Source organism: Cebus imitator, unplaced genomic scaffold (genome assembly GCF_001604975.1).
Source record: "Cebus imitator isolate Cc_AM_T3 unplaced genomic scaffold, Cebus_imitator-1.0 Scaffold24, whole genome shotgun sequence".
Classification (NCBI taxonomy): Eukaryota; Metazoa; Chordata; class Mammalia; order Primates; family Cebidae; genus Cebus; species Cebus imitator.
Genome location: NW_016107339.1, coordinates 8,854,103 through 8,877,100, shown reverse-complemented (window position 1 = coordinate 8,877,100; position 22,998 = coordinate 8,854,103). Strand labels below are relative to the sequence as shown.

The following is a 22,998-nucleotide window of genomic DNA, read 5'->3' as shown; positions in this document are numbered from 1 at the left end:
TGGCATGACCTTAGCACACTATAACTTTAAACTCTGGCTAAAGCAATCCTCCTGCCTTCTGAGTAGCTAGAACTGCACAGGCACACCCACCACACCTGGCTAACTTTTTTTTAAAATTTTCTTTGCAGAAAGGGAGGCTTGGTATGTTGTCCAGGCTGGTCTTGAACTAGTGACTCAAGTGTCCCTCCCATCTTGGCCTCCTGAGTAGTTGGGATTACAAGTACATAGTAGCCACTATGGCCAGCCTGCTATCTAGGACTTAGATAGCTAGAGAGGAATATTAAATGTCTGACTTCAAAGGACAGGCTGACTCTTGCTAGGGGCTAAGGCAGCTGGTGACTTTTAAGTTGATGCTCATGCTCATTTACCATTCTAAAAACCCTAGGGCCCTTAAGAATTATGCAAAATATACTCTGCCTATGCTTTATAAGTGGAAAAACAAAGCTTGGATGATAGGACATCTATTTATAGCATGGCTTACTGATTATTTTAAGGCCACTATTGAGACCTCTTGCTCACAAAAAAAAGATTTCTCTCAAAATATCAGTGTCCATTGACAATAAATGTAGACACCCGAGAGCTCTGATGGAGATCCATAAGGAGATTAATGTTTTCATACCTAACACATCATCTGTTCCACAGCCTATGGATCAAGGAGTCATTTCAACTCCTGAGTCTTATTATTTAAGAAATATATTTAGTAATTTAGTAAAGCTATAGCTGACATACTTTCTTGAGATGGGATCTCCTCCTGGTGAAGATGCTGTGAACATTTGAAATGACAACAAAGGATTTAGAATATTACATAAACTCAATTGTAAAGCAGTGGCAGGGTTTGAGAAGGTCGACTTTAATTTTTTTTTTTAATGTATTTTTTTTTTTTATATGGAGACAAGGTCTCACTCTGTTGCCCAGGCTGGAATGCAATGGTGTAATCATAGCTCAAACTGTAACGTCAAACTCCTGGGCTCAAGTGATTCTCCTGCCTTAGCCTCCTGAGTAGCTAGGACTACGGGTGTGCACCACCATACCCAGCTAATTTTTCTGTTTTTTGTAGAGATGGGGGTCCCATTGTGTTGCCCAGACTGGTCTTTAATTCCTGGCCTCAAGCAGTCCTTCTGCCTCAGCCTCTCAAAGGAGTGACCCCCACACCCGGCCAGATTGACTTCATTTATTTATTTATTTTTTTAGATAAATAGAAAGTCTGGTTTCATTTTCAGCTTTACATTTTTGTCAAGTGCAAGGTGAGCCAGCTAAGATATAAATATTCCAATAATGACTGAAGTAATAACTTCTGCTGGCATGTCTTCTGAGTCTCCATTTCCTCCATTGATATTCATCCAAATAATAAAAGAAACACATTGTAGTTGAGTTTACTGTTATCAATGGCACTCTCATCAAGGCTCTTACAGATCGAATAAGGTTCATTAGCTGAGATTTTGCAGCTCCTCTCCAAAGCCACTGATTCCCTGGTCTGTTCCCCAGCCAAAGTTCCACATGGCTGGGGAGGCCTCACATTCGTGGCAGAAGACGAATAAGGAGCAAAGTCACATCTTGCATGGTGGCAGACAAGAGACTGACCTCAGTTTTGAAAGAAGTTCTACTGTGGGTACAATGCTGTCAAATAGAATCACACACTACAGAGAAATCTTTTGTGAAAGAAAAAGTCAATCAGTGTGGCCAAGTTCATTACTGTCTTGTTTTTTAGAAATTGTGAAAGGCAGCCCAGCCTTTAGCAATCACCATCCTGATCAGTCAACAGCCATCAACATTGAGGCAAGATCCTCTACCAGCAAAAAGATTATGACTCACTGAAGACTCAGATGATTGTTAGCATTTTTTTAACAATAAAGTATTATTTACTAATTAGTGGGGTATGGTGGCATGTGCCTGTAATCTCAACTACTGGAGAGGCTGAAGCAGGAGAATTGCTTGAACTTGGGAGGCAGAGGTTGCAGTGAGCTGAGGTCATGCCACTGCACTCCTGCCTGGGCAACAGAGGGAGATTCTATCTCAAAAAATAATAATAAATAAAAGATAAAGTATTATTTGTTTGTTGATTGGTTGATTGAGACAGGGTCTCATTCTGTCACCCAGGCTGTAGTGCAGTGGCATGATCATGGCTCACTGTAGCCTCAACCTCCTGGGCTCAAGCCATCCTCTCACCTCAGCGTCCCAGGTAGTTGGAACTACAGGGGCATGCCATCACATTTGGCTATTTTGTATTTTTTGTAGAGATGAGTTTTTGCCATGTTGCCCAGGCTTGTCTTGAACTCCTGAACTCCAGTAATTCTCCCGCCTCAGCCTCCCAAAGTGTTGAGATTACAGGTGTGAGCCACCATGCCTGGTCCCAATTTTGTTTTATCTAAACCTCTATCCATTCTCTACCCCCTCACCACTGTGAATTATTTTGAAGCAAATCTCAGTGTCAAACATCATATAATTTTATGCATAAATATGTGTTCATGTGTGTCTCTGAAAGGTACATTTATGTATACACACACACACACACATGCTCACACACATGTATTATACATACATACATGTATATATAAAAAATACTTTTTTTGTTTGTTTTTTGGACAGAGTCTCACTCTGTCACCCAGAGTGGAGTACAGTGGCATGATCTCAGTTCACTGCAACCTCCATCTCCCAGGCTCAAGCAATCCTCCCACCTCAGCCGCCAGAGTAGTTGGGACTACAGGCTCTCACCACCATGCCTGGCTAATTTTTGTATTTTTTTGTAGAGACAGAGTTTAACCATGTTGCCTAGGCTGGTGCTGAACTCCTGGGTTCAAGTCATTTGGCCTCCCAAAGTTCTGGGATTATAGGCGTGAGCCGCTGCCCCTGGCCAAAGACATATTTTTTAAAACATACATCCATAATGCAAGTTACAAGTACATAGTAGCCACTATGGCCAGCCTGCTATCTAGGACTTTCATAGTAATGCAAATTACAGGTACATAGTAGCCGCAAGCAGTAGCATTATGCTGGTTTTTAAAGTACTTAACTATTTGCAAAGATCTTTGACATACCTGATTTCCTTTAGTAGGGCCCAGTATCTCCTTAAGATAGATGTATCAAGCCTTATTTATTTATTTTTGAGACAGAGTCTTGCTCTGTTGCCCATGCTGGACTGCAATGGTGCGATCTTGGCTCACTGCAACCTCCGCCTACCGGCTTCAAGTGATCTCCTGCCTCAGCCTCCTGAGTAGCTAGGATTATAGGCATGGACCACCACACCCTGGTAATTTTTGTATTTTTAGTAGAGATGGGATTTCACCATGTCGGTCAGGCTGGTCTCGAACTCCTGACCTCATGATCCGCCTACCTTGGCCCCCCAAAGTGCTGGGATTACAAGTGTGGGCCACCATGTCTGGCCTTATCAAGCCATTTTATAAGGTGAAAAATCCAAGACTCAGGGGTTTAATGAGCTTCTCAAACTCAGACCTAGGTATTTTGTCCTTAATACCTGTGCTCTTCATATGACTTGGTGGTATCTCAACTTCAGTCCTTCTCCTTGGACTTCCAATGGCTTCACCTATTATATTTAATGCTCTAAAGCAGGCAGTACCTTTCTTACTGCTCCTCATCTTTTAAAATAAGTTGTAGTAGAAGTATGCTCATTGAAAAAATCAAAACAATATAGAAGTCACACACACACACCCCAAGAAAACTACTGTTGTTAACTTCTTGTTGTGTGTTCTTCCAGACCTTTTCCTATGTATGGATGGAGCTGCATTTATTGTTTTCCTTTACTGTGTTCAGAAAAATGAAATCGGGCTATTCATACTTTCCTATATTTTGCTTGTGTTCATTTAAACATATCATATAGTGAGCTTTCCAAGCCCAAACATATAGATCCACTTCATTATTTTTAGTAATCCCATTATTTCTATAATAAGGCTTAATTATAATTTATTTAACTTTTCTTCTCTAGAAGGACATTTAAGTTGCCTATAGGTTTTAGTTATAATAAATAACATTGCAGTGAATATCCTTGTACATATTTTCTTGTGTACTTGTTAAAATATGTATTTCTCTGAAAGAGTCCTAGAAGTGAGATTACTAATCCTAAAAGCATGCCAAATAGGTACTACTAAATTATAATCCAAAAATGTTTATACCAGTTTGTATTCCAGCCACAAATGTGTGGATGCACTTTTCCTCACATCCTTAGCAAAACATGTATATGAATGATGTCTAGTATATTTCACCTGTCTAGCAGTAAACCATGGTTCATGTTTCAGTTTTTGTTTCCACTTACTGGTCAATGATGTTATGTATCTTTTCTCATCTGTATTATCATGTGTTTCTTTTGTGGTCTGCTTGTTTAATCATTTACCTATTTGATCTAATGGATTATTGATCTGTCTTGTTTTGTAAGAGTTTTTTGTATATTAGATAAATTCATTCTTCATCTGCTATGTGTTAAAAATATTAGGTTGAATCACATGAATTGTTAATATTCAACAATTTTTTACCCCCCAACATGGGAATTTTATATAGTTCAGCCTAATATTTTCCCCAGACCATTATTTATCTCTTAACTTTGCTAATTGTGTCTCTTTATGTAGAACTTACTAATTTGTATACAGTCAGATTTGTCCATTCAACCAGTATTTATTGAGCTGTGTGCCAGGAGATAGATGTGGGCCTGCCCTTGTGACTTTCTGTCTGGTAGGAAGGCTCACAAACATCATCACATAATTGCAGACTGTGATGAAGCCTCTGAAGGAAGCAGCTTCTCCTTTAGGGTTTTTGGATTTGGTATCTTGCTTAGGAGCTCTTTCCTTCCCCACCTCAAGATTATGAAAATACTGGCCAGGCGTGGTGGCTCACACCTGTAATCCCAGCACTTTGGGAGGCTGAGGCAGGTGGATCACCTGAGGTCAGGAGTTCAAGACCAGCCTGGCCAACATGGCAAAACCTCGTCTCTACTAAAAATACAAAAATTTCCCCAGTGTGATGGCAGGTGCCTATAAACCCAGCTACTCAGGAGGCTGAGGTGGGAGAACCACTTGAACCTGGGAGGCAGAGGTTGCAGTGAGGTAAGATCACACCACTGCACTCCAGCCCGGGTGGTGACAGGGCGAGACTCTGCCTCAAAAAAAAAAAAAAAAAAATTACAAAAACTCTCACATGTTTTTTTATAATACTCTTGTGGTTTTAACATTTAACTTTCAAAATTCCATTCGTTACTTATTTTCCGTTATGGTAAGAACTGAGGTTTATAGTTACTATTCCAGTTGCATAGCTAATTATTTTAACACCATTTATAAATAATACACCAACTTTTCACTGATGTGAAATCTCTCTTCATAATATTATATGAATTTCTTTAATTACTTGGTTCTGCTGCTTTGTTCAGTTTAATTTCATTTGTCTCCATTTCTATCCAGTACCACACAGCTTAGATTTTTTGAGTTTGTAAATTTGTTAAATTATTTATTACTAATATTTATTTTTATTTTATTTATTTATTTATTTGAGATGGCGTCTCATGCTCTTGTCCAGGCTGGAGTGCAATGGTACAATCTCGGCTCACTGGGTTCAAGTGATCCTCCCACCACAGCCTCTCTAGTAGCTGGGACTACAGGCGTGGGCCACATGCCTGGCTAATTTTTGTATTTTTGAGTAGAGATGGGGTTTTACCATGTTGGCCAGGCTGGTCTGGAACTCCTGGCCTCAAGTGATCCACCCACCTTGACATCCCAAAGTGCTGGGATTACAGGCATGAGCCACCATGCCTGGTCAATTATTTTTTATTAGTGACTTTTTTAATTGCCCCTAGGGCTAGTCTCTTTCATCATCTTTTAAAAAAAATATTGTCTTGTTTTTCCAGTTGAGCTTATATTTAAATTTTATTTATTTTTAATCTTTTCCTTGTAGGGATAACAGCACTTAACATGAGATCTGCCCTCTTAACAAATTTTGAAGTGCACAATACAGTATTGTTAGCTGTGGGCACAATGTTGTATAGCAGATCACTGGAACATACTCATTTTGCGTAAAGTTGTCAAATTTGTACCCTCTGAACATCAACCCTGTGGTTCCCTCCTCCTAGCCCCTGGCAGCCACCATTTTGTCTGTTTCTATGAGTTTTGACCTTTTTAGGTACCTTATATAAGTGGATTCATACAGTATGTATCCAAAGAAGTAAGCCAACTTTTACTTCCAGGTTCATCCAGTTGAGCTTGAGAATCAACTTGTCACATTTAGGAGTGAGAAAGCTTTGCCTAATACAATTTTTATTGGAGTTGCAATAAATTTATAAATTACATTTTCATGGGTTTTTTGATAACAGCTTTATTTGGCTGTACTTCATATACCAAACAATTCACTCATTTAAAGGGCACAGTGAATAATTCATAGTATATTTGCAGAGTTGCATATCACCACAATCAATTTTAAAACATTTTTATCACCCCAAAAGGAACCCTCATAGTCTTTAGCCGTCACCCCTAAGCCTTCCATCCCTTGTATCCCTGGACAACCACTAATCTTCTGTATCTAGGGATTTCCCTATTTTGAACATTTCATATAAATGAATCACACAGTATGGAGTCTTTTGTGTCTGGCTTATTTTACTTAGCGTCATGTCTTCAAGATTCATTCATGTTGTAGCATGTGTCAGTACTTCATTCTTCTGTATGGCCAAATATTCTATTTTATGGATATACTACATCTTATTTACCTATCAGTTACTAGATATAAATTACATTTCAAAGAAATACAGACTTCTCCCCAGCCTCACGCCTTTCTTGAACAGAGATAGATACAACATTGTGGCCATCAAGCATAATTTTCTTGTCTGGGCAATGATGCTTCTCTACTTCTCTCATGGTGGCATATCTGGATGAGGCAGTTGCTGTCAAAGCTTTTTTGCTCTGGCCCTCCTGGTGTGACTCTCCCTATTGCAGAGGCCTGAACTATCTTTCTTGTGGAACAGGCCAGCAGTTGCCCTCATTATCCTGGACAGGTCTCTCCAGGCAGCCTTACCCCACTACCCGATCTCACTGAATCATAGCATAGGGGATCTGCCCTAGTAGAGCTGTGGAGTCCACATGCTGTTGGGACATTATTTAGCTTCTCTCATATCTCTTCCCCTACCTATTCTCTGCCATCTCTATCACTTTTAAAAATTAGTACCTGAGGGCTGGGTGTGGTGGTTCACACCTGTAATCCCAGCACTTTGGGACACCAAGGCAGGCAGATCACCTGAGGTTGGGAGTTTGAGACCAGCCTGAACAACATAGAGAAACCCCGTCCCTACTAAAAATACAAAATTAGCCAGGAGTGGTGGTGCATGCCGGTAAACCCAGCTACTCGGGAGGCTGAGGCAGGAGAGTTGCTTGAACCTGGGAGGTGAAGGTTGTGGTGAGCCAAGACCTCACCACTGTACTCCAGCCTGGGCAACAAGAGCAAAACTGTGTCTCAAAAAAAAATAATAATAATATCTAAGCCTGCTTCATACTTTATGTCATGTTTGTTGTAAAGTAGTTGGAAATAGCAAGACCAGTGATTCCTCTGTGAGTTGATAGAGAAGTTGTCTATAGCTCTAGCCTTGCCCCCAAGCAGCTTCTTTATCTGCTGAAGCCAGCTGTGTCTGGGTCTAGTGGTGACAGCACTGGGTGTGTGTGGGGGGGTGTCACCCCTGGGGAGATAAAGTCTCTGGAATCTTATCTCGAGACTGTGGTATAATTTTTTTTTTTTTTTTTTTTTTTTTTTTTTTGTGAGACAGAATCTTACTCTGTCGCCCAGGCTGGAGTACAGTGGCACAATCTCGGCTCCTGCAACCTCTGCCCCTAGGTTCAAGCAATTCTCTGCTTCCATCTCCCAAGTAGCTGGGATTGTAGGCACCCACCACCATACACGGCTAATTTTTGTATTTTTAGTAGAGACTGGGTTTTACCATCTTGGCCAGGCTGGTGTTATTTTTTTTTGAGAACGGAGTTTCGCTCTTGTTGCCCAGGCTGGAGTGCAATGGCACAATCTCAGCTCACCACAACCTCCGCCTCCCCAGTTCAAGCAATTCTCCTGCCTCAGCCTCCTGAGTAGCTAGGATTACAGGCATGTGCCACCACGCCTGGCTAATTTTGTATTTTTGGTAGAGATGGGATTTCGCCATGTTGTTCAGGCTAGTCTCAAACTCCTGACCTCAGGTGATCTGCCCACCTTGGCCTCCCAAAGTGCCGGGATTAGAGGCATGAGCCACCGTGCCTGACCCAGGCTGGTTTTGAACTCCTAACCTTATAATCCACTGGCGTTGGCCTCCCAAAGTGCTGGGATTACAGGCATGAACCACCACACCTGGCCAACTGGTATAATTCTAAACTGTTTCCTCCAAGAGCTTTTAGGCTTAGGCAATATTAATCTAGCCCTGAAAATACTAAGGTCCAGTACAATTGGCTGTGTCGCAGTCATCAAAATAAACTGCTTAACAGGAACTACAGAAGTGATGCGTATAAGGAAATCAAGTAGAAGAGCAGGGCTCATGCTGTTTCCTATTTTCAAAAGAGTGGTATCTGATGATATTTTTAGGTACAAACTGCAACACCAATTATCAAATAACCTTTTCTCTTTTCCTCTGCATGAAACAGCACAGTAGGATTTTCACTGTAGATTTTACCTGGAAACATGACGGCAACGGAAATCTCAGAAAGGAAGTCCTTCCCAGACCTCTGACTTGTGTCCAGTTCCCTACATGACATTTCCACCTGATTATGTCACAGATGATCACTTAGGATTAGCTAGGCTGCACATAACAGGGAACCCAAGTAACATTTCCTTAAGTAAGATAGAAAAGCTTATTTCTCTCACATTAAAAGTCCAGAGGTAAGTGATCTGGGACTTATCTGCTGCTCCAAAATATCAGAGATCTAGGTTCCTCTCTGTTGTTCTGCAGTCTTCAGCATGCTGTTTCTTTCTTATGATCTAAGAGCTGTTTGTGCTCCAGCCATCACATCTATTTCCCAGCCAGTATGGAGAAGGCAAGGAAGCAAGGCATACTTCTTGTGTTTGAGAACATTTCTAAGAGCTGTGCATGACTTGCACAAGGGCTTGATTCTCTTTTGTCTGAGCTTAATCTTGTGGACACACCTAGCAAACAAGTGACGCTGGAAAACAGTCTGTCCCAGGTGGCCAGTATCCTTAGGGGTCCTGCCACCAAGGAGGAAGGAGGGAACAGTTTGTAGGGAATCTTTGCTATTCCTAGGCTCCTCAGACTCAGTGTTCAGCTCTTCTTCTTCACTTACTCAGACACCCTTTTCTCTTAGTTGGCAGCATGTCCTGTCACTTAAATCAGAAATGCTAAGAAGCGTTCATGATTCTGTTTTCTCACTCTTCCATATCCAATCATTTACCAAGCCCTGATGATTTTACATCCTAAATGTTTCTTGATCTGCTTCTTCCTCTTCATTCTCACGATGCGTGCCCTAGGTCAGGCCTGAATTGCTGAACCAGCCAAACATGTTTTCTCACCCCTGGTTTTATCCCCTCACACCCATCTTCCACACCATTCAAACACAGACCTGCCCACACAACTCCTCTGACAAAAATCCTTCCTTAGTGTTCCACCACCTACAGGCTAAATACCCAGGTTTTCTAACTTGGCATGTAAGGCCCTGTGATCTGCTCCCTGCTTCAACCCTTAAACTCCACTATCTGAAATGGACACTGTAAATGTAAAGCTCTTGTTCTGCACCATCTCTTTATCTCCTGGGCTAATCTTTGTGTACTCTTTAAGACTCCCCTTCCTCCGAGAAGCCTTCCCTGGGTCCTCCCCATCCCCGGCATCCAATAGTGCTATTTCTGTCACTGTAGATTTCTCCTGTGGCACTTTACCTCACCAGTTGTTGTGTTTCCCCCCTACTCTCTGCCACCAGACTTTCTGGTTCTTTGAGGCCGTAGACTATTTTAAACATCTTCATATTCCCAGTACCTTCATTCTGGTGCCCAAAATAGGCATTCCACACATGTCTAGATGAATGAGAGAATGAAAGAAAATTCCATGATAACTGCAGAATACTCAGGAATTAGTATAGCTTCACTAGGCTTGGCCACTGGAGGGCAGTGAGTTACACTTTTCTGATGCTGTGGTGAGTTAGCTGAAAGCTCCCTCTCCGCCAAAGCACCATCACTTAGTCAACAAGTCTTGATGAGCACCTGCTCATGCAGGGTACTGCTCTAGGCACTGGGGTTATGACAATAAGCAAAGTAGACAGAAACCCTGCCTGCTACTTCTAGGTATTTATTCAAGGAAAATGAAGGCTTATAGCCCCAAAAGACATATACAAAAATATTCATAGCAACTTTATATAGACAAAAAACTGGAAACAACTCTAATATCAATTAATATGAGAACAGATACCTATACTATGGGACAGTACTCGTACTGCTAAGTACAGCAACATGGCAGAGTCTCAGAAACCATGAAACTGAACAAAAGAAACCAGATGCCAAAAAAAGTATATACTGTATGATTCGCATTATATGGAGTTAAAAATACATAAACATTATCATGGCAATAGAAATGAGAACAGAGTTTGCTTATGGTAGGAGATGGACTGAGAGTGGGTATGAGGAAACATTTCTGGGGTGATGGAAACGTTCTCTATTTGGACAGGGGAATTTTTTTTTTCAAACCATAGACATAAACATGTGTCAAGACTCAGAACTGTGCGCATAGGTGCAGTTTACTATGCATAATTCTACTTTTTAAAAAAATCACTTTTTGAGACGGAGTCTCCCTCTGTCACCAGGCTGGAGTGTAGTGGTACAATCTCGGGTCACTGCAACCTCTGCCTCTCAGATTCAAGCAATTCTCCTGCCTCAGCCTTCCAAGTAGCTGGGATTACAGGCGCACGCCACCATGCTCGGCTTAAAAAAAAAATCGCTTTCTTAGTTTAATTTCTGGTGGGCAGAAACAATCAACTGAAAAAAATAGGTATTTGTTAGATTAAGTGTTATGGATAAAAACAAAGCAAGAAAGAGGGACAGGGATGTGCCACGCTGGCAAGTGTGGGAGCACTTTAAACCCGGTAGTGAGCTACCTTCACACTGAGGAGATGACATCTGGGCAGAGTCCTGAAGGAGGTAAGGGAGTGGGCTGTGCAGTTAATTTTTAATAGTTAACACACATTTTCAAAGAAAAGGTACTATGGATCCCGTTGCCTTGTCTTGCTCCTGGGCTGCTGTGGATTGTGCTCGCCCTCCACACTCAGTCCTGGGAGGCGGCACCCTCCAACTTAGATCTGACTCCTTGCACATGACATCAGCTCTCCAAGGTCTGCTCTTCCCTGTCATGCTAGACCGAATATGAAACTGGACAAACTTCATTATTGTCTCAAGAGGATATTCCTTTACTGCTTTTTATAATTTAACCTTTATATTTAATTATATGTTTAGAAAAGTGCATCTATCATACATGCACAGCTTGATGAATTTCCCCAAAATAACCAACATCCGTATCAAGACATGAAACATTTCTAGGACTTCAGAAGTCCCCTTGTGTTCTTCCTAGTCCCTAACCCATCCTCTCCTCCACAGTCCCTGCAAGGGTAACTACTTTACTGATTTCTAACACCCAGATTAGTTTTGCCTATTTTTAAGTGTTACCTAAATTGAATCATATGGTAAGAAGTTTCTACTCTAATGTTGTTTAATGTTTAGGGAGTGGGCTTGATGCTGAATTTTTAGCTGCCCCCTATTTGGGACTCAAGCTGGCTCCTGGTCCCATCTTCATAAATGAAGCAGCCTCCTATGTGACAGGCCGCTGAGAAATATTGAGGTTCTTCCCAGCAATGTGTGAAGATAGCCCAGCCAGGGTGCTGAGATGCTTTCAGTTACACTTGAAGGCAGTGTGTGCATTTGGTGGGATGTCCAGTGCTGGATTTCTTCTCATTGCAGGAGATGAGTTCTCCAGGGGCAAGTTGTGGCTTATTATTTCTGAGATTATAAGACCTTGCCTGGTCCTCTACCCTGGCAGTGAACTGAGCAGTTTGTGGTGTGCATGTGTTCTTTGTCCCTCATCTGACCCCAGGGATAAGTGAGAAATTGTAACAGAGGAGAAGAAGTTGAGGTAGCCAACATATTCAAGAAATTTTAGCCTACATGAGTAGCCTCTGTGAACAGCTGACATTGGCACTGGGGGCCCTGAGCCTCCCAGGGCCTCTTCACATCCATAGCATCTTAGTAACTTGCTGCCTGTCTCTGTGAGTGGTCTTTGGGCAGGTCCTAGAAGGTTAAGTATGTGCTGGACCTTGCCTCTCCTTTGCCTCCTCTTCCTTTGCCCCATAACTGGAATACTCAAGTTTGGACCCTTATAATCTGGGATCCTATAGCCAATTTTAGGAGGCTGACTTAACCAGCAGCAACTAATGTTTGCTAAATAAAAGTAAAAGTAATACAGCAACCTAAGGAAAATAGCGAAAACTTGGTAGTATGTTGGTTTTTAAAATTAATTTTAAACAGGACATCATGATAGGATACTGGGCTATCCCACACTTGAGCAGCCAGGGTTCATATATCATTCCGAGTTAATAGTAACCACCTGATTGACAGGCAAAGTGTCAGAATGCCGTATGGTCAGCTAAGCAGCATCTTCAAAACAGCACGTGTGCTCTGACAGCCAGAAACATGAATCGCCTCCCAGTGGGTCTCTTCTCTATGGAAATTTCAGAATAAGCCTTTCCTCCAACCATCTCATTGGAGTGGCCATCTCTCTCAGAGACCAGCTCTGCTGTCTTTGTCAGGTAGTTTGGCTCTCCCAGGTTAGCAAGTGGCCTCTCTGCCCTCTCTAAACTTGCAGGTTTGCAGTGGTGTATTGTCCCGGCTACTGCCATCCCGTACTTGCCTGAAAATGTCAGATGCATAGCACCCAACAATACGTTTATATATAGCACTTGAACCAGTTCAAAATTATTACATATAAGATGAATTCTTGACACTTTTCTTAAAACCATTTTTTTTCTGGATGAAATATTTGTTCCTGTTTTATGAGGTTCTTTAGATGTATGGTTGAAAAGATTTTTTGCTTTTTCTGTTTACTTTTGTTATCAGAAAATATTATGCAAGGTGTTCTTAGGAGTCCAGTTAAAAACAACAGCAAGGACCTGAATCAGGTAACCAAAAGCTTTGGAAAATAGAAAGGCCATCTGCAGCTGAGGCGTTGGAGCCTCTTGGTCTGGCTGGTCAGGGTGAATCATGCTGGCCCACCAGATCACATCTAGAAATTACCCTGAGATCACAGATGATTCCTGGGAAATGCCTAGAGCAGTGAATAGACAAGTTACTCTTGTCATTGTAGGCAAAACCAGTTCTTCCTAAAGCTGTCAGGGAATTTTTGAGGCATATATTAAGCCGATTTTTTAGGACTGGGGCTCAGAGTTCCCGGAAAAATAAACAGTTGACTGGAGCCATCACTCAAGTACGTTTCATCAGCTAATAAATGGGCATGCTCCTTGTCAGGCCCAGAGTGGGCAATTTGATTTTTATAGAGAGCTTTTGGGTTTCCTCCATTTGGATGCCTTGCCTCTTAAAATAGCCATAAAATATCCCTTAAAATATCGCTTCCTCCCATCTGAGTCCTAGCTACCTACTGTATGCTCTGTCATGACAACCAAAGACTCTGCCCTCACTCGAGATTACACTGCTGGCATGGTTTCCCATTTCAGCTTCAATTATATGTTGAATTTCCTCAAGTGGACGCTTAATGATCCTTCTGAACAGATTGTTTATTGCTGAATGAAGCCCTTCGGAGAGCATTTCCTCCTCCCTTTCTCCGTTGCTTTTTGCTGGTGCACTCAGCTCACAGTTTTTGACTAAATGTTTGAAGTTTATCCTCCCAGCAGGCAGAAAAATAGAACTAAACCCTCCCTCCCACTCTCTGCAGTGCAGGGGAACTATCTCACTGGCTGTAAAAACAAAGGGCTAGTGGGCAGACAACAGCCCCCAATTCAGGGCCCCAAAATAGGGTTTAGCACCTTGTTTGTTGTTCCTTTGCTCCCTAGATGGCTACAGGTTTGGAGTTGCTACGGTTACTGAGCATGGCACCTTACCAACTTATGACCTCATGTTGTTAATCAGGTTTTCCTCCTTAAGATGAAAGGCAAAAGTAGAGAACTTTGAAAATTAACTTATTTTTAAGGTGTGTTTTGGGATGGTAGGTGTATCAGTTCGGATTAAGTTTGGCTGTGAGTAACAGAGATCCAGAGTATCAGTGCTGGCTGGGTACGGTGGCTCACGCCTGTAATTTTAGCACTTTAGGAGGCTTAGGTGGGAGGATAACTTAAGCCCAGGAGTTCAAGACCAGCCTGGGCAATATAGTAAGATCTTGTCTCTTAAGAGAAAAAAAAAAAAAAAGACAGTGCTAGTGGCTTACATAAGATAGAATTGTATTTGTCCCTTTGATAACAATATAATTATGCCAGCTAACTTTTATGTAGTGCTTATTTTATGCCAGGCACTGTTGTTAGCACTTTTCATATATTAACTAACATATTTAACCCATAAAATATCCTATGACACTGGGACTGATGTTACCATTTTAACAGATGAGGAATTGAGACACAGAAGGTAAAGTCATTTGTGCAGTCACATAGCTAATGAGTGACAGAGCCAGGACTTGAGCTCTGTAGTCTGGCTCCAGAGTCTGCTCTTAGCAGACAATGTGCTTGCTATTCTGTCTGACAAAAAGCCACAGGTCACCAGGGCTGATATGACAGCAGTGCTCCTGTTGCCCCCAGGAACCGGGGCTCTTGCTCTCTTTATACCCTGCCATGTGTGGTTTCCAATTCTGCTTGTATTTGCATTGTAATACAATGTTCTGGAATCCTAAAATGCCCAAGTTGGAAAAGACCCTTCAATTTATTATGGAGCTCTGGATCTTCCTTTGGGAAATGTGTCTGAGGAATGGGGGTAGTTTTTGTCTCGATCCTTCCTTGTGGGTTTCACTTTTTTTCTTATAACCCTATTATAAAGAAGGAGCTGCTGCCTAGCATGGGTTAGAAGTCATGCTCATTAACAGGGAAGGGGCCCTCCTTCCTTGGGTACTGTTGTGAGGCTGGCCCTGGAGAAGAGTCTGTCTGAGCCTGTGACCCAGAGCAGCTCTCAAAGGAAATAGTTCTTTGGGGCATTGTTTATGGTCATGAGAGTTGGAGCCAAACTGGGTATCCATCCCCAGGGGAATGGATAAAGTATGATGGAGGCACACCATGCAGCAATGAACTAGAGGTATGTACAGGAACTCAGACCTTAGAACATGAAGCAAAAAGTCAAAGGAAGATCCTGAGCTGGGTTTTACAGCCCAATATAATTTAAATTAATTAATATATAATATTAAAATATAATATAAAACATGTAAAATATTAGGTAAAATGATGAAAACTTTTTTTGTTGTTTTTCTTTCTTTCTTTCTTTCTTTCTTTTAATTTGAGACAGTTTTGCTCTTGTTGCCCAGGCTGAAGTGCAGTGGTGAGATCTCAGCTCACTGCAACCTCCGCCTCCCAGGTTCAAGCAATTTTCCTGCCTCAGCTTCCTGAGTAGCTGGGATTACAGGCATGAGCCACCACACCTGGCTAATTTTGTATTTTTAGTAGAGACAGGGTTTCTCCAGGTTGGCCAGGCTGGTCTTGAACTCCCAACCTTAGGTGATCCACCCGCCTTGGCCTCCCAAAGTGCTGGGATTACAGACATGAGCCACCATGCCCAGCCTTTTAACAATAATATATTTTGTTAAAATAATATATAAATATATATTATATTATAAAATATATAAAATTATATTTATATGATTTTTATTTTTATATAATTATAATTATGTTTAAATATAGGTTAAATATAATTTTAGATATAATTATATTTTAATATAGCTTTATATATCTATTTACAAAGATATACAAACATATATTTAAAAATACGTATATATACTTACATATATAAAAAACACTACATAGTAAATATTTAAGTTAGGAATAAAAGAAAAATGGTATCTCCTGGAAGAGTTTTTTCTAATGTGATTTCTCGGCTGGGCACAGTGGCTCACACCTGTAATCCTAGCACTTTGGGGCAGGTGGATCACCTGAGGTCAGGAGGTTGCGAACAGCCTGACCAACAAGGTGAAACCTTGTCTCTACTGAAAATACAAAATTAGCTGGGCCTACTGGCTCACGCCTATAATCCTAGCTACTTGAGAGGCTGAGGCAGGAGAATCACTTGAACTTGGGAGGCAGAAGCTGCAGTGAGCTGAGCTTGCGCCATGGCACTCCAGCCTAGGTGACAAGAGTAAAACTCTGTCTCAAAAATAAAAGTAAAATGTGATTTCTCTGGCCTGGCATGGTGGCTCACGCCTGTATTCCCAGCACTTTGGGAGGCTGAGGTGGGCAGATCACCTGAGGTCAGGAGTTCAAGACCAGCCTGGCCAACATGGTGAAACCCCATCTCTACTAAAAATAGAAAAATTAGCTGGGTATGGTTGCAGGCGTCTGTAATCCCAGCTACTTGGGAGGGTGAGGCAGGAGAATCACTTGAGCCCAGGAGGCAGAAGTTTCAGTGAGCTGAGATCGCGCCTTAGCACTCCAGCCTGGCAGACAAGAGGGAGACTGAGTCTTTAAAAACAAAAAAAAAAGTGATTTCTCCAATTGACCTTTATACGCTATCTAGATTTTTAGTTTCTGCCAGCTTACTGTTTTACAAAATTTTTTTTTTTTTTTTTTTTTTGGTGATAAAAGGCAGATGTAGTCAATTGTGGCTCTTTTTTTTCTAAAATACTGTGCATTTTTTTCCTGACTATAAAAATTACACTTATTATAGAAAATTTGAAAAGTCCAATAAAGCTTTAATAAAATCCTTTATTCATACCACCTGAGGAATACTGTGAAACTTGCGATATTTTGTCTTTCCTCTGTGCTTATATAAACACATAAATATTGTATGTACATTAGTTAAAAGTATGCCATAAGTAATTTTCCCCTCTTTTCTCCTTAGTACTGTGACATGCTTTTTCATGTCATTACAGGTTCGTAATAAACGTCATCTAAGATGGCCATATTGTGCCTACTGTGTGCCAGGCACTGTAGTTAGCATTTTATAAACTGCAGCTGGCCTTCAAGTTGGATTTTTAGGTTATTCCTAGAGTCATGGCTTTCCTGATGAAGCACCCCACCCTTCTCAAGAAAGTCTTTTTTTTTCCAGCCTTTGATGTTCATTTTTAAAATAGCTCTTTAGGCCAGGTGTGGTGGCTCACACCTATAATCGCAGCACTTTGGGAATTTGAGGCGGGTGGATCACCTGAGGTCAGGAATTTGAGACCAGCCTGGCCAACATGATGAAATCCTGTCTCCACTAAAAATACAAAAATTAGCCAGGCGTGATGGCGGGCACCTGTAATCTCAACTACTCGGGAGACTGAGGCAGGAGAATTCCTGGAACTCTGGAGGCAGAGGTTTCAGTGAGCCACCATCACGCCATTGCACTCCAGCCTGGGCGACGACAACAGTGAGACTCCGTCTCAAAAAACCAAAAACAAAAACAGCTCTTTAAACAGGATGAAAATCTGAGAGTTTTTACGTGTTATCTCGAGGAGGTTCAGATGTAATCCCAGCACTTTGTGAAGCTGATGTGTGAGGATCACTTGAGTGTAGGAGTTTGAGACCAGCCTGGGAAACATGGCAAAAAATTAGCTGGGCGTGGTTGTGCACCTGTAGTCCCAGCTACTTGGGAGGCTAAGGTGAGAGGATCATCTGAGCCTGGGAAATCAAGGCTGCAGTGAGCCAAGTTCATGCCACTACACTCCAGCCTGGGCGTCAGAGTGAGACCCTGTCTCAAAGAAAGAAAGAAAAAAAAAGGCTAGATAGATTTTTTTCTGATGCCTGTATCTCTGTAGCACAAGGGGTTGCGGTGAATATCCTGTTTCCAGAATAGGGGTTGTGTGTCTGAGGAGAAAAGTTGTCTGGTGGAGAACTCAAGGGTCTGATTGTTTCAGTGTGTGGCCTCTGACAAGCATACAGGGCCTTTCTTGTTGAGCAAGCATAGCACTTCTTACTACTTCACCTCTTTGTGACAGGAAGGGGGAGCTAAACACAGGCTAGGAAGGACACGTCACATGGCCTTTTTCTTCTTCCGGTTTCTGGAAGGCTGCTTATGTTTTCCTCGTTTGCATCTCAGACGAGACAGATTCTCATTCCTGTTACTCAGTGGGAGATTTCCCTAAGAAGCTAACAGACAGTCCTTTCCAAAGAGGTCTCATGGCTAGATAAGCTTGGGAAATGCTGGATAAACAAAGTTGAGCAGATTTACTTAATGCAAAATTTCTGATAACTTCTCAGACCCTTTTGTGTGCTGTGATCTTTGCCAGTCTCCAAGATGGGAATATCTGATGCAACATTTCTCAGCCATATGTGTCTGTGGAACCTCCTTTTCTTTTTGAGTATCCTGTAGGATTGATATTTTGTAGAAACCATCTTGAGAAATACCATCTTGTTGGAATTAAGTCCCAGAAGCACTCACAGGCTTGACTCATCTTCCTTCACATGCATAACTTCTCTTCTGAGTGGCAAGACTGTGGGTCTGCCTTATCAGAACTTGGGAATTCCATCTTTCAAATGAACTGTGGGGGCTTTCTGATCCCAGCTGTTCTCTCTACATATGAGTATGAGTGTGCTAGACAGCTCACTAAGCTGAAATCAAAGAAATTTTCCAGGCCATCTCCAGGGAGCTGAGTATAATTTATTGAACATGAGACCTGAAGTATCATTTTCTAAAACTGAAAGAACAAATGCCAAGGAAGAGAAAGATATGTTGGACATGATGGGACTAGCATGAGAAATGGCCTGTGCAGTGTTGTGACGAGATCCTCAAGAACTTCTCTGGGACACATTTGTCCATCTGACACAGGGAGTAGAGGGGCAAACCCTCATTCCTTGACATCAGGTTAGCCTGGTCCTCACTTGGCCTTAAAGACCCCGTTGAAGACACTAGAATCTATCTCTCTCTCTCCATTTTTAGATAAGACCTCTGGACTCTCTTCACCTTTTGTTTTACAGAAGAGGATGTGGAGAACTTTGATGTGACCAACTTGTCTCAAGATATGCTGCGAAGCATTGAGGCTGACAGCTTTTGGTGCATGAGCAAGCTGCTAGATGGAATCCAGGTGAGCTGCTTCTGCCCTTGTGGGGACGTCTAGGTCCAGGGGCTCCCAGGACCTAGACGTTTGGTCCAAACCTCCTTTGGTTTCCTTATTGCTCTTCTGTATCAGGCAGGCCCACCCACCATGTCTCCTCCTTCTTTTGGTCCATCTCAGTCCTTCTTCATTAGCTTTACAGCTTTCAAAACAGCAGTGGGAGTCAGGCACGGTGACTCATGCCTATAATCGCAACACTTTGAGAGGCCAAGACTGGAGGATCGCTTGAGCTCAGGAGTTCAAGAGCAGCCTGGACAACACAGAGAGACCCCATCTCTACAAAAAATTTAAAAATTAGCCAGGCGTGGTAGTGTGGGCCTACAGTACCAGGTCCTCAGTGGGCTAAGGTGGTAGGATTGCTTGAGCCTAGGAGGAAAGCTGTAGTGGGCAATAGATTAAGAACCTATCTCAAAAAAAAAAAACAGTGATGGTGTAGTGTCCCTTGGAGTCTGAAGAAATCTCCATGTTGCCTTGGCTTTGTCATTGGAGGAGGCTGCTCCTTTCTGCCGCACACCTCAAGGATGTGGGTTTGCTTCCACAATGCAGGGCTCCCTTGGGCTTTCCCCGCTTTCTGTTGTTCTGTACATTCCCTTGTTTCCCAGAACACTGTCACTGGCCATTGGTAGTAGCTTTGGAAAACATACTAAACTTTTAAACATGTTTCAGTGAACATCAGTTGTTAGCACAGCTGTTTAGAGTCCGTGTTCATCCCTGGCTGTATGTCATTCACAGGATAACTACACCTTTGCACAACCAGGGATCCAGAAGAAGGTGAAGGCGCTGGAAGAGCTTGTCAGCCGGATTGATGGTAGGTTCAGAGGGAGAAGAGTTCTCTGGCAATAGTACAGTTGATTCTGATATGAGCCGATTGTACTTGTGGGTCCTCTCCTCAGCTGTCTTCCTAGCGATGATCCTTTCCCGTGCACTCAGTGCTGCTGGCAGCACCAGCATCCTTCACACATCTCAGCAGGAAGGCGAGGTGAGAACTCTGCTGTTATCTGAAGTTCTTCTTTCCCCTTGGTTTCCTATCGCCAAGCTCTATCCGTTCTCCTTCAGCAGCTCTCCTCAGTTCCCCCCTCCCCATTTCCCCAGCCACAGCTCTAGTCCAGCTTCCTTCTCGAAAGACTTGCCTCCTCCATACTGATCTCTCCTAAACTATCTATCACACAACTGCATCTTTCTGCAGCCCTGTTCTTGCCACATCCCTCATCTGTTCTGAAGCCTCCCATGGCTTCCTGTTGCCTTCAGCTTCCAGCCTTTGGTCTGGCCTTGTCCTTCATGTTGTGATGTAACTCAGAACTCTGGGCTTGACATGGGGTCCTCAGGCCTGGCCAGCAGGACTTTCCACAGCTTCCTAGGTCTCGTGTAGGGTGAGGAAATTGAGATATGGCTCTGGCTAAGGCAGATGTCTTTGAGGAACAACAGCCTTACAGGAATTCCTCAGCTTTCGCCTGGAGTCGTAGAATGTTAGAACTAAAGGACAACTCAGGAAGCTCTGCTGTTGACTGATGAAGAAACTGAGGTCTAGGGAGAGAAGTCACTGGGATCTCTAACACTAGTTAAATTGTAGTAGTCCCATAGGACTCTACCTGCCCTAATGCTAGCTAACAAATGTTATTCCCAGGCTTTCCTTTGGATTTTCTGCTTCACCCAAGCAAAGCCTTTCTCCCCTACCTGCTGCCCACCCCCGCCCCCCAACATTGTATATCTTTCTTCTTTCCCAGGTTCTCTTTTCATGAAAGCGTTCCTTGAGTTGTTCCACTCACTCTATTTTATGACTTAACATTCAATCTTCTGAGCCCATTTGTTTTTTCAGTTATTTCCCGTATGTCACATGTGGAATGTTTTTTTCCGCTGTGCCTTATCACCCTGGCCCAGCTGTTAGCCCTCATGGTGGGGCCCTCGTGCAGGTCTCTGGCATCCCTCACCCGGAGCCTAGCACAGGGTATATACTGCCCTCTTCTGGGGGATAAGCTGGCTGCCAGAGGCTGGTCATCAATCAGATTCCAAAGGGCAGATGCTGTGGTTTCTGCTACTGTCTGCCCATCCTTATTTTTTCCGCCCTTACAAATACACGATACATAAAGGCATAGTACTTTGGAACAGTGGATTTTAATATATATATATATATATATATATATATATATATATATGGTGTTTCTTTGCATTGTAGAAGTAATACTTCCTCATTACAAAAATTTAAACAGGCTGGGTATGGTGGTGACTCATACCTATAATCCCAGCACTTTGGGAGGCTGAGGCAGGAGGATTGCTTGAGCCCAGGAGTTCAAGACCAGCCTGGGCAACATGGTGAGAGCCCATCTCTACAAAAAATTTAAAAAGTAGCTGGGCATGGTGGCACACTCCTGTAGTCCCAGCTACTCAGGAGGCTGAGTAGCTGAGATGGAAGGATCACTCGAGCCCAGGAGGTCAAGGCTACAGTAAGCCAAGATCACACCACTGTACGCCAGCCAGGGTGATAAGGTAGGAATCCTCCCTCTCCTTAAATTCTTCTCCCCAGAAATAACTGTTGTTTTTTGAGGTGGAGTCTTGCTCTGTCACCCAGGCTGGAATGCAGTGGTGCCATCTTGGCTCACTACAGCCTTGACCTCTCCTGGCTCAAAGGCTCTTCCCACCTCAGCCTCCTGAGTTGCTGGAACCATAGGTGTAGCTTGGATCACAGATGTGCACCACCATGCCTGGCTAATTTTTGTATTGTTAGTAGAGATGGGGTTTTGCTGTGTTGTCCAGACTGGTCTTGAGCTCCTGGGTTCAACAATCCGCCCACCTCAGCCTCCCAAAGTGCTGGGATTATAGGTGTGAGCCATGGCACCTGGCCACAATCCTTGTTAGTGGTTCTTCTTTAAGAATTGTTTGAAATATTTACCGCATGCCAGGTGCCACTGTAAGCACTTTACTTGTGTTTTCTCATTTATCTTCTCTAAAACCCTCTGAGGTGTGAATGATTGTCCCCATTGTATAGGTTAGGAAACGGAAGACAGTGATTTTAGAAAACAATCCCATTAAGCATTATTTGGAGAGTTGTCATGTGGAACAGCAGTAAGGTTTGTTTGGTCTTGCCGGAGAATACCACACGAACACCAAGGGGTGGGAGTGAGGAGGCAGCTGGTTTTGCTGAATATGGTGAAGCGCTTTCTGGCGAATCACTTCATACATCAGTGGAAGAGGCTACCCTTGAGTGGAGTTTGTGAGCCCGTCTCCCTGGCAGTGTTCGTGTCCCTGCTGGTTGGCCATCTGTCGGGGATGCTGAAGAGGAGTTCCTCGCCAAGGTGGCCAAGGTGACTTCCAAGGCCCTTTTCCATCCTGTCTCCTTCTCTGCTGAGTACTAAGGTCGAGCAGCCAAGTAAACCTCATAACCTCTGCTTTGTGGCCAGAGCGGCCCGCGAAGGAGGCGGGGCTCCTAGAACATCACTGTCGGATATTAAAATAGTTCTGTCTGCTGGGCTGAGTTAACAGTTAACCATGCAGAGTTGCTGTGAGATGATGGAATCAAACACAAAGATGCCGATGTGCCCCCTCTGTGCCTGCTTACCCATGGGGAGGCGGCAGTAGAAGTGAGAGCTGCTGTTTTGGCTCCTGTGGCCCTTTCAGGGTCCACTCCCCTAGGCTGATGATCCCCAATGATGCTTTGTGTTTCAGAACAGGTACATAATCACTTCAGGAGGTACGAGGTGGAATACCTGCAGTTTGCCTTCCGCTGGATGAACAACCTGCTTATGCGGGAGCTTCCTCTTCGCTGCACCATCCGCCTGTGGGACACATATCAGGTAGGAGGGATTCCCCGGCATCTCCATGCC

The 22,998-nt window shown here is 43.0% G+C and overlaps 1 protein-coding gene across 1 annotated transcript in view; it reads left to right on the top strand.

The window, feature by feature from the left end:
• Nucleotides 1-22,998, top strand: part of TBC1D22B (TBC1 domain family member 22B) — a 77,132-nt gene that overhangs the window by 37,891 nt on the left and 16,243 nt on the right. The window contains exons 9-11 of the mRNA XM_017522566.1: nucleotides 19,044-19,150; nucleotides 19,913-19,988; nucleotides 22,841-22,968. Coding sequence (XP_017378055.1) covers nucleotides 19,044-19,150; nucleotides 19,913-19,988; nucleotides 22,841-22,968 — 311 coding nt within the window. The remainder of the gene's footprint in view (nucleotides 1-19,043; nucleotides 19,151-19,912; nucleotides 19,989-22,840; nucleotides 22,969-22,998) is intronic.